This window comes from Dendropsophus ebraccatus, chromosome 3 (genome assembly GCF_027789765.1).
Source record: "Dendropsophus ebraccatus isolate aDenEbr1 chromosome 3, aDenEbr1.pat, whole genome shotgun sequence".
Classification (NCBI taxonomy): Eukaryota; Metazoa; Chordata; class Amphibia; order Anura; family Hylidae; genus Dendropsophus; species Dendropsophus ebraccatus.
Window position 1 is genome coordinate 31,341,594 of NC_091456.1, and position 12,099 is coordinate 31,353,692.

A 12,099-nucleotide genomic window follows, 5' to 3' on the forward strand; every position below is an offset into this window, starting at 1 on the left:
GAATCTGATTGGTTGCTAGGGGCAACTGAGCTAGTTCACTTTACACCATGTTTGATAAATCTCCCCCGTAGGGTTTATGAAGCTCAATTAGGATCTGAGGGCACTTCACGCACAACTCGACACCTATTCACTGTTAACAACTGACATCGGCGATCATGCAGATGTCGATCATTTAATAGTTTAAATTGGGGATGTGAAATTTCCATCATGCCCGGCATCATGGGAATTGTAGTTTTGGCAAGAGCTGAGGGGCCCTAGGTTTCCAATCCCTGCTTTAAATGTTGTGATCAATAGCAATCTCTGCACTTAAATGGCTGAATTACAGGTGCCTTGGCTGTTTGGGATCAATATATCAGAAAAGTGTATTTAAAAAAAAAAAGTCCCATCTATACAACTTGGTACCAGTCTCGGCATAAAAATGTAGCCCTGTAGACGTAAAATGGGGTCAGATTAGTGCACAGGATTAAAGGGAGCCAATCACCAGAAAATCTTCTTTGTACCTAAAAATACTATGCAGTATAAACCCCAGCACCGTTTCTAACCAAATAAGTAATCGCTATGGGGGAGATTTATCAAAAATGGTGTAAAGTGAAACTGGCTCAGTTGCCCCTAGCAACCAATCAGATTCCACCTTTCATTTTCCAAAAAGTCTGTGAGGAACGAAAGGTGGAATCTGATTGGTTGCTAGGGGCAACTGAGCCAGTTTCACTTTACACCATGTTTGATAAATCTCCCCCTATGAGCGTTAGGGCCCTTTTTACATCAAACTATTATTGGCCGTACTTGGTCGATTACCGGCTGTTCCGGACAATAATCGTTTGATGTAATAGGTCATGTGAAAAGGCGTCAATCAGCTGACATGCTTGGTGTTGGCTGATCGTTGTCTTAAAACATGACCTATCAAAAAGACAACGATGGGAATGGTCTGCTGGCCGTCCCTCCGTGTAATAGCAGACTACTGCTATCTTCTATGGGTTGCATGGATGATCTAAGGCTGCATTCACACGTTCTGGGAAGTTTTACAGCCCATTGCTTTCTATTGGGCTATTCAGACGTTCTGCGATCTGTTCCTTTTAAAAATAGGACATGTCATTACTCGGAACGGATTTCTCATATAAATCAATGAGATCCGTGTTTTTCACGGATGTACACGGATGTGACATCCGTGTTCATCCGTGAAAAACACGGATGTGATGTAATCAATGTAATTTTAAATGCTGTAAAACAGATTCGTGAAAAAAAACGGACACGGATGCAAAATTGATTAAAAACGGACTGTTTTGCACGGATCACGGAGGTAGCTACTGGACCACAATCGTGGAACGTGTAAATACAGCCTAAGGATTGTCCGAGCAGCCCCTCCCGCTGCTCCCTGCACCACCCCCTTGCTCCTCTGCCCACTTGATGTCTGTCTCTGTAATCGCACAGGCATCGAACGTTAAGTGGGGAGCAAAAGAGCACTGCTCCTTAATATCGGGCCATGTAATACAGCCCCCTTACTCATATGGCCTGCAAACTCTTTATATATAAATCCTACTTATGAAGGTTCCTCGGCCCGCTATGTATTCACGGCTGGTGGGAAACCTCCTATGTAATCGCACCTCCCTTGGAGCGTTGGTGGTCAGGGACAGCTCCTCTGTGTTGCCGATGGCTCCTATGCTAAGAAGAGGCGAGATTACTGAAGATGTGTCCTGCCAGCCGTGACTTCTTAGCAAGCCGAGGAACGACCCCATGCCTACATAGGTAGGATTCTCGGGCCATATGAGTAAAGCTCATAGCAAATACTTATGCGGTTGGAAACAGTTCTGGGGGTTATATTGCTTTGTATCTTTAGGTAATATGATGATTGGTTCCCTGTAAGAATATTTACATTAAATTTTTTTTTTTTTTAAGTAGTGAAATACACTCACCGGCCACTTTATTAGGTACACCTGTCCAACTGCACGTTACCACTTAAATTCTAATCAGCCAATCACATGGCAGCAACAAGTGCATTTAGGCATGTAGACATGGTCAAGACAATCTCCTGAAGTTCAAACCGAGAATCAGTATGGGGAAGAAAGGTGATTTGAGTGCCTTTGAACGTGGCATGGTTGTTAGTGCCAGAAGGGCTGGTCTGAGTATTTCAGAAACTGCTGATCTACTGGGATTTTCACGCACAACCATCTCTAGGGTTTACAGAGAATGGTCCGAAAAAGAAAAAACATCCAGTGAGCGGCAGTTCTGTGGGCGGAAATGCCTTGTTGATGCCAGAGGTCAGAGGAGAATGGGCAGACTGGTTCGAGCTGATAGAAAGGCAACAGTGACTCAAATAGCCAACCGTTACAAGCAAGGTAGGCAGAAGAGCATCTCTGAACGCACAGTACGTCCAACTTTGAGGCAGATGGGCTACAGCAGCAGAAGACCACACCGGGTGCCACTCCTTTCAGCTAAGAACAGGAAACTGAGGCTACAATTTGCACAAGCTCATCGAAATTGGACAGTAGAAGATTGGAAAAACGTTGCCTGGTCTGATGAGTCTCGATTTCTGCTGCGACATTCGGATGGTAGGGTCAGAATTTGGCGTCAACAACATGAAAGCATGGATCCATCCTGCCTTGTATCAACCGTTCAGGCTGGTGGTGGTGGTGTTATGGTGTGGGGAATATTTTCTTGGCACTCTTTGGGCCCCTTGGTACCAATTGAGCATCGTTGCAACGCCACGGCCTACCTGAGTATTGTTGCTGACCATGTCCATCCCTTTATGACCACAATGTACCCAACATCTGATGGCTACTTTCAGCAGGATAATGCGCCATGTCATAAAGCTAGAATCATCTCAGACTGGTTTCTTGAACATGACAATGAGTTCACTGTACTCAAATGGCCTCCACAGTCACCAGATCTCAATCCAATAGAGCATCTTTGGGATGTGGTGGAACGGGAGATTCGCATCATGGATGTGCAGCCGACAAATCTGCGGCAACTGTGTGATGCCATCATGTCAATATGGACCAAAATCTCTGAGGAAGCTTCCAGCACCTTGTTGTATCTATGCCACGAAGAATTGAGGCAGTTCTGAAGGCAAAAGGGGGTCCAACCCGTTACTAGCATGGTGTACCTAATAAAGTGGCCGGTGAGTGTAATTCAAAAACTATATAAATTGGGTATTGTAACCGTAGCAACCCACAGAATACACATGACATGTTTTATTGTTAGGTGGAAAAATCTGAATTTTCAAATTTGCTCACAATTTCATATTCACAAATAATTTTATTCCGTATTGGCGTACACCTAATGATAAAAGTTGTCATTAGAAAGCACAATTGAACCAGTGGTGGTGGTGGTGGGGGGACTAAAAACTTTCACATGGTACTGTAAATGGAAAAATTTAAAGCATTCTGGCTTTTAGAAAGAAAACCTGGAAATGCAAAAAACTATTTCAAACTATTTTTTTTTTTCTTTCAGGTCGATCCACTTCTCTTGCTGAAAGCTGCCCTGATATTGCAGACGTGTCAGCGCTTTCCTCACATACTAGCAGGCTGCATTATGTATAAGAATCGGTATGCCTTGTCACCCCATGCTTTATTATTGGGATTATTTATTATTAACATGGATTGTGAATGGGCTATAATATTTACTGTGATGTAGTATTAGAATAAAATTGTAATATACTTGCTTTATCTTGAAAATTATATCTGGATGCATTTTAACTAATTGTTTAAACCTTAGCACTACTGAACTGATACAGCATGACAGTACAGAAGCATGAAGATTTTACTGTTTTGGAGCTCCCAGCATCATAATAAAGTATGATGTTGAGAGTTCCAAAGTCAGTTCCTTATTATATCATCCGTATATCTGGTTTCAATGCACAGTGCCGCTCCGGTAACAGCCCGCCCCGGGGCACTGGGGGCAGGCCCGCCGGCCCACAGTGTGATGAAACACCCTCCCCTAATTGATTCTAATAGAGGGGCGATTGCTTTAAAGTGACACTGTCACCCCCCTCTTTGCATTCTGACCTCTCTACACAGCTGTAAAAGGTAAATTTAGCAGTTTTCATAACTTGTTCAAGTAAAAAGTGATCTTTTATCAACTGCAGATTGTATTAATTGGGTGGGTTTTCACGGCAACAGTGCTACTTAGCCCTGCCCACAGTGCCACCATTGGCCCCACCTCTCCATGACGTCATAGTCACATAGGCCCCAACCCTCGTCGACCATTGAAACGGACTGACCTAAAGGTCTAGGTCCCACCCCCTTTAGGTTGGCCCATACCAATGGACGTCGAGGGGGCAGGGCCTATGTGCCGATGAGGTCACAGAGGGGCGGACCAAAAGTGTTGCTGTTGGCGGGGCTAAGTGGCGCTGATGCAGTGATGCCCCGCCCACTTAGCACAATCTGCAGTTGATAAAAGATCACATTTCACTGGAACAAGCACCATGACGTATGATATAAAATAAGGTATGAAAATCGCTAAATTTACCCTTTACACCTGTGTAGAGGAGTCAGAATGCAAAAAGGGGGTGACAGTGTCACTTTAAGAAGAACCTGTAGCCAATAAATGGGAGAGCTCAGGGTGTTCTGATTATTATATTTTATATATTATTTATACAATTTAGTTGATAATTTATTATGAGAGTGAATATCGGGAAATGGCTGGTATTATACAGTAAGGGGATGGGAATGTTTTACATTGAGGGGCACATATGCCCAATACATAGCCCCTGTCTGTATAATGACGCCCATCACCTGATATTGACCCCTTTATAAAAATTATGTTATAAAAATGGTCACGCCCATCTCACTACTAACTGAATTGTCAGAGAAAGTTTAAATCACATCTTGGGAATAGGAGGGTGTATGAAGAACCTGTAAAATAATGTGTATTCAGTAGAGATGAGCGAACCTGGAGCATGCTCGAGTCCATCTGAACCCGAACGTTCGCCATTTGATTAGCTGGGGCTTTTGAAGTTGGATAAAGCCCTAAGGCTATGTGGAAATCATGGATATAGTCATTGGCTGTATCCATGTTTTCCAGACAACCTTAGAGCTTTATCCAAGTTCAGCAGCCCCCGCTAATCAAATGCTGAACGTTCGGGTTCGGATCGACTCGAACCCGAACCCGGTTTGCTTATCTCTAGTATTCAGGGCACCCTAAGCCACTAATAAAATATTACGTTACTCTCAAACTGTTTATGAATGGAAATCACTGGTCTATGTTAATGAAGTGAATTTTGGTAATATATTGTGCTATATATATTTGTCTCTTAGAATAGTGAGTACACAGCTGCCTCCGTCACTGACTTCAAGAGTTCTCCTTCAAAGCTTTGGACAAAAAGTGAGTATGAAGGTTCTGCTTATATTCCAGTATTCAATTACTGCTATTCTATATTACCTTGGATCACCTGCAGCTCTTGTGACTTAAGGGCTTATTACACAACCCGATGTCCTGGGGGAAGCAAGTGCCAACCTGTCAGCTCAGCATTCGCTTCCCCCACAGCACAGCACCAAGCGGACGGATTGGTGCACTGTCTATTTTGTGTGACCGCTATTCATTGAATAGCTGCCGCACAAAATACACTGTGCAGACAATATAAAGTACAGCTCCAGGCTAGACTTTACATTGTCTGCTATGGCTAATTGAATGTGCCCGTATTCCAGTTAAATAGAAGTGATGTTGAACATTTTAGACAGTGGCCGTTCTGTGACACAGCCTTGTCACAGAACGGCTGCGGTTTTACCACGTCTGAACATGGCCTTATGCTGCCTTCTTGGCCCTATTGAAAACTAACAGCATGTTAGATTCTTCTAACAACCATATAATGTTTTTATACACATGTAAGACAATGTTTGATAGATGCAAGATTGAGGTCCAATAGGTCCCCTGTCTGGCTTGGTTGTGGCAGCCAGTAATAATAATGTTTATTTGTATAGCGCAGGATTCCGCAGTGCTTAGTAGCGGTGGGGAAGCCGAAAACCTCTAAAGGACCTGTTTTACACAGTGTAACATATTGATGTAAGTGTGAGTTGTGTAAACAGTTACACTGGTTATCTAAGGATAGGCCATTAGTATTTAAAGTGATACTGTCACCCCCTTTTTGCATCCTGACCTCTCTTCATAGATGTAAAGGGTAAATTTATCAGTGTTTATACCTTACTTTACATCATACGTCATGTTGCTTGTTGAAGCAAAAGGTAATCTTTTATCATCTGCAGATTGTGCTAAGTGGGCGGGGCTTTGCGGCAACTGCACCACCTAGCCCCGCCCACAGCACCACCGTAGGCCCTGCCTCTCCGTGACTGCTTTGGCACATAGGTCTCGCCCCCTTGCCGACCATTGGAACAGGCTGGCCTAAAGGTCTATGTGCCAATGACGCCACGGAGGGGGCTACAGTTACGCTGTGGGCGGGGCTAAGTGGTGCTGTTGACGTGAAGCCCCGCCCTTTTAACACAATCTGCAGATATAAAATAAGGTATGAAAAAAGGGGGTGACAATGTCACTTTAAATCCCAGTCCCTGGAAAACAACTTAAGGGCCTATTACATGGGTCTTTAAGAGGAGCAAACGAGCACTCTCAGCGCTCGTTTTCTCCTTGTTCCCCGCTCGCTGCCGCCGCTATTCAACGCGGCTGCAGAGAGAGGGTGAGTGCGGGAGGGGGCGGCGGGGAGCTGTGGGGGGGCTGCCCGGCTGATCGCTGATCGTCCGGGCAGCCCATAGGATATAGCAGCGTCTGCTGCCGACGCTCCTATTCAATGGAGCGACGGCAGCATATCGCTGCTATATTAGTCGCTTGTTTTTCAACATGTTGAAAAACAAGCGACTGCAACGATCAGCCGACATGAACGATGTCGGCTGATCGTTGCACTCTATTCCACGGGACGATTATCGTCCGTAGCGGCCGTTCCCTTACGTCCTCAGCAGCAGCACAAATGGGGAAGATCCTATCTTCCTGCAATGGTAGGACAGATGGTACTAATAAAAGATTGATTAGGAGCCCTATAAGAAGGCCATACAGACCCCTCCTCCTTGTGTTTTTTTCTGTCCTCCTGTGGGACAGGTGGTAGGAGAGGGAAGCAGGCTCAGGCCTATGTTTGTGTCTGACTTTCCTTTCCAAAGATTCTTCCTTTCCACATGGTCGTGTGGAGAGGGGAAATTTATAGAAATGTTGTTTTTTTCTGCTCTGCTGTATCAGAGAGGAGATTATTTACTTTTTAGTAGAGTTATCACTCAGCTTCTCTGCTGTATTGAGCCGCTGTGTGAGGGAAGCCATGAAGCTGCTGCAGTAAGTATCATGGTGCTGCCAGACCTGTGTCCTCACCTGGGCGGCTGCTAATGTTTCTTGATACTTCAGCAAGGTAAGATATGCTGTTTTTTCTTTTAAGCTGGAAGCCTGGCATGTGTGTCAGGAGGATCATTGGATATATATATATATATATGTTGTATGAGGCTTTTATGCCTCAAATGTTTCGTTTCAATGTCTTTCACTTTTTTTAACATTGGTTGTGCAAGTCCTGTTAGACTGCTTCACTATATGAGTGACCTATGTAACTATAGTGTGTATACATGAACACAGCTTTAAAGCTGCTAGTTGGGTATTTAGTACACCTGCTGTCTCATTATTTTCTCCAGTACTGCTACAATGAAGCTGTGAAACTGTGTATATGTGTGAACACAGCCCTAGAGCTGCTAATTGTGTACACCTGTTGCCTCATTACTTTCTATAGTACTGCCATCAGATGATGCAGTGAAGCTATAAAACTGTGTGTGTGCACACAACCCTAGAGCTGTTAGTTGTGCAGTGTGCACACCTACTGCCTGATTACTTTCTATAGCACTGCTACCAGATGATGCAGTGAAGCTCTGAAAGTGTATGTGAACACAGCCCTAGAGCTGCTAATTGTGCACACCTACTGCCTGATTACTTTCTATAGCACTGCTACAGATGATGCAGTGAAGCTATAAAACTGTGTGTACACAACCCTAGAGCTGCTAGTTGTGCAGTGTGCACACCTGCTGCCTGATTACTTGCTATAGTACTGCTACCAGATGATGCAGTGAAGCTCTGAAACTGTATGTGAACACAGCCCTAGAGCTGCTAATTGTGTACACCTGTTGCCTCATTACTTTCTATAGTACTGCCATCGGATGATGCAGTGAAGCTATAAAACTGTGTGTTTGTGTGTGCACACAACCCTAGAGCTGCTATTTGTGCATTGTGAACACCTGCTGCCTAATTACTTTCTATAGTACTGCTACCAGATGATGCAGTGAAATTGTGTGTGTGAACACAGCCTTAGAATTGTAGTTGTGTATACCTGCGGTCTGATTACTTTTCCAGTATTTCTATCAGATGATACAATGAAGCTATAAAACTGTGTATGAACACGGCCTTAGAGTTATTGTGTAGTGGTAGATACACCTCCTGTCTAATAACTTTCACTAATACTGCTAACAGATGACGCAGTCACCCTATGGAGCGTCTGTGTGCTACTCCAGTGCTGCCATTTAAGAATGCAGTGAAGCTACTGTGTGTGAACACGGCCTTAGAATTGTTAGTTGTATACTATACACCTGCTGTCTATTTACTTTCACTATACTGCTATCAGATGATACAGTGATCATGTGGACCTTCTGTGTGCTGACATTTAAGAATGCAGTGAAGCTACTGTGTGTGAACACTGCCTTAGAATTTAGTCGTGTACTATGTACACCTGCTGTTTAATTACCTTCACTAATACTGCTATCAGATGATGGTTATCATGTGGACCTTCTGTGTGCTGCTATTTAAGAATGCAGTGAAGTTATGAAGCCACCGTGTGTGAACATTGCCTTAGAATTGTAGTGTACTGTGTAACACCTGCTGTCTGATTTCTTTCACTATACTGCTATCAGATGATGCAGTGCCCTATGAAGCTACTGTGTGTGAACACAGCCTTAGAGTTGCTAGTTGTGTACTGGATACATCTGTCTAATTACTTTCCCTAATACTGCTATCAGATTATATAGTGACCATATGGAGCTATGTGTGTGAGCACATGCTTAGAGCTGCTGGATGTGTACTGGATACACCTGCTATCTGATTACTTTCCCTAATACTGCCATCAGATGATGCAGTGATTCTATGGAGCTTTTTTGCGCTGCTCCAGTGCTTCTATTTAAGAATGCAGTAAAGCTACTGTGTGTGAACATGGCCTTAGGATTGTAGATGTGTACTATCTGATTAGTACTGTTATCAGATAATGCAGTGACCTATGAAGCTACATCCTTAGAGATGCTGGATGTGTACTGTGTATACCTACAGTCTAATTACTCTGTAATACTGTGTACACCTGCTGTCTAGTTACACTCTGTAATACTGATATCAGATGATGCAGTGACCCTATGGAGCTTCTGTGTACTGAAGGATGCAGTAAAGCTATGAAGCTGCTATGTGTGAACACCGCCTTAGGATTGCTGGTTGCATATTCAGTGCACCTGTGTGTCTGATTCCAGGCACTCTGCACTAGTCTGTTAGTCAGCCGGTCAGTCTGGCACAACTTCCATCCTTGGATGTAGCCGGATTCTAGTAACAGAACTTCTGGAGAAAAAGCTTTCTTGGCGTACAGATCCTGCAAGATTCCACTTTCAGGTGGCAAGGAATTCATTTGTGGATTGCAACTTTTTCTCAGAAGAGACAATGACTGCTTAAGATTTTACATCTGAATGATAATCTACAGGCTGAACTGGATGGAGTCCGAGGTCATGGCTCCTTCAGACGCACAAAGACCTTGTTCAAAAAAAAAAAAAAAAAAATTTTCTTAGTAATTTTCTAAATGAATAAAAACTTAAATAAAATAAATGTCTATATTACTATAGCTGAGCAGTATACTTGGCTGCCCGATCCCCACAGTTTGGAGACTGGTCCTTCGTTGTAAGTGGGCAGATGTTCACTCCAATATAAAGATAGTTGGATCTGTATTGGACATTCTCATGAAAGTCCTTTTTTTCTTATGATCAGGTCCATTATCTGCCCCAGTCTAATAAGAGAAGGAACTTCTACTTTTGTTCCACATTCCGTAGGAATTCTAGTATGGAAGGTAAAGGAAAGAATCCTGCACAAGAAGGACCAGACGTCTCGGAGGCCTTGGGGATGGTGACAAGAACTTGTGACTACGTCTTTTCTGACAATTTATTTCCATAATGAGAGAGGTCTGTACCAGTGTTATATGATAGGAAAGGCTACCATATTGAATTTTGATCTGTGGGTCCCTCCTAGAGGGATGTTATCTGACCGTGTATACCTGTATACAGCCTCCTCTGAGAAAGGTGCTGTATGTGGGATCTATGATCTGTAGGTCCCTCCTAGAAGAAGGATGTTATCTGACCAGGTATACCTGCATGTACCTGTATACAGCCTCCTCTGAGAAAGCAGTTGTATGGAGGATTTATGCTCTGTAGTTCCCTCCTAGAAGAAGGACGTTATCTGGCCATGTATACCCGCATGTACCTGTCTACAGACAAAAGCTGCATATTCCTTTACATCAAGACCCTTTGTACAAGGCAATTGGAATTCTTTTCAATTTACAGCCCTTCTGTCTGGAATCATCTTGGCTCCATCTACAGTCACCAAGCTGATGTCTATTGTACTTTGACTGTTTGAGAAAATTGAAGCTCATCATTGTTTCTGGCATGGAACAATTCCTAGGGAGGAGAATAGATCCCCAGTCTGTGACTTACTTCCTCCAGAGATAATACAGAAGTTGACACAAGTCGGGGTTCTCGGCACTCCCCAGTTGCTGTCACTTCATCTGATACCCTTGGGTCTTATGTCTACACTGGAAATAACACCCAGAGACAAGGATAGCTTTTTCCTGCTCAATGGCAGCAGTCTCCCAATGAAGTGGGTAGAGAAAACCATTGATATATCAAGCAGTGGGGCGCTTGTATGAGCAACGGGCAAAGGAGCCTTAATCCCCATCAGAGATGTTGCTGGCATCCAACATATGAAGGGAATACTAGTCCACTTCAGCACACCAATTTATGGAAAGCTATCAGTATAAGATCAAAACCGCATCTAGGATGGCGCATATCGATCTTTATAGGGGCACTAACTCTGTGGTATTACTACTGGAGGCAGGGGCATTTTGTCTGCTGGCAATCTATGCTGCGATGTAACCCTGTCGGAGGAACGGTCTCTGGACCAGAAGCTTTCTGGAAAATCGCATGGAGGATAGACCTATTCCTATTCAAGGTTCAAATTGGAGAACCCTTTTTTCCTCACTCCTAAAAAGCCCAGAGTCTTGCAGAATCTGAGACAAGGTTGGGCCTTGGTCAGCCTCATTTGCCCCTATTGACCCAAGAGGGCATGGTTCACAATGGTGAGCCCCCTGCCTAAGAATCTTCTGGGAACTCTCCCAGTCTCCCCAGCTACTGACACAGAGTAGCAGAGATTACTCCCAGCGTCCCTGCCAGGTGTGGGCAGAGTCTAAAAATCTTGCAAGTAGCAAGTCTCTGGTTTCATGATGGCCTCTTATATTATCTAAAAGCATGGCGCTAATTCCATAGGAATAATCTGGAGGCTTCTGTATACCCTCAGTTAATAACTCAAGAGGGCAGGCTTGTCCGAAGCTTGACTGCCGTCAACAAGGTGGGAATTGATATGCTGTCAAAGTGGTGACCACTCTTCTGTAGTCCAGAGCCACAACTGCCTACAGAACCTACCTGAAGGTAAAGAAGATGTTTGAAGCCTGGTGGGTGAAGTCTCTTCCACATCTCCATTGTTACATTCCATTACTCCTGCCAACACGGGAGAGAAGGAGCTTCATCCCTTAGATGTGGGAAGGGCTTGGAGCATGTATATTGAACGGGCAAACTCCTTCAGGAAATCTAACCACTTGTTTTTATCCTTTGCAGGGAAAAACAAAGGATGCAAGTCATCCAAAGCTTCTCTGTCCAGATGGATAAGGGAAGTCATCTCCATATGCTACCAAGAAGCTGGATTACAGGTACCTGGTGCAATCAAGGCACATTCAATGAGGGCAATATCATCCACATGGGCTGAAAAAAGATCTGTACCCTTGGAACAAATATGCAGGACTGCTTCATGGTCGTCCGTCAATACCTTTGTCAAGCACTATAG

At 43.9% G+C, this 12,099-nt stretch overlaps 1 protein-coding gene across 2 annotated transcripts in view; it reads left to right on the plus strand.

Moving 5' to 3' along the window:
- The window catches only part of HPS4 (HPS4 biogenesis of lysosomal organelles complex 3 subunit 2), a 45,200-nt gene that overhangs the window by 17,392 nt on the left and 15,709 nt on the right, over positions 1 to 12,099 (plus strand). For both annotated transcript variants that reach the window (XM_069961319.1, XM_069961320.1), the window contains exons 7-8: positions 3,448 to 3,542; positions 5,253 to 5,319. In XM_069961319.1, the coding sequence (XP_069817420.1) occupies positions 3,448 to 3,542; positions 5,253 to 5,319 (162 nt within the window). The remainder of the gene's footprint in view (positions 1 to 3,447; positions 3,543 to 5,252; positions 5,320 to 12,099) is intronic.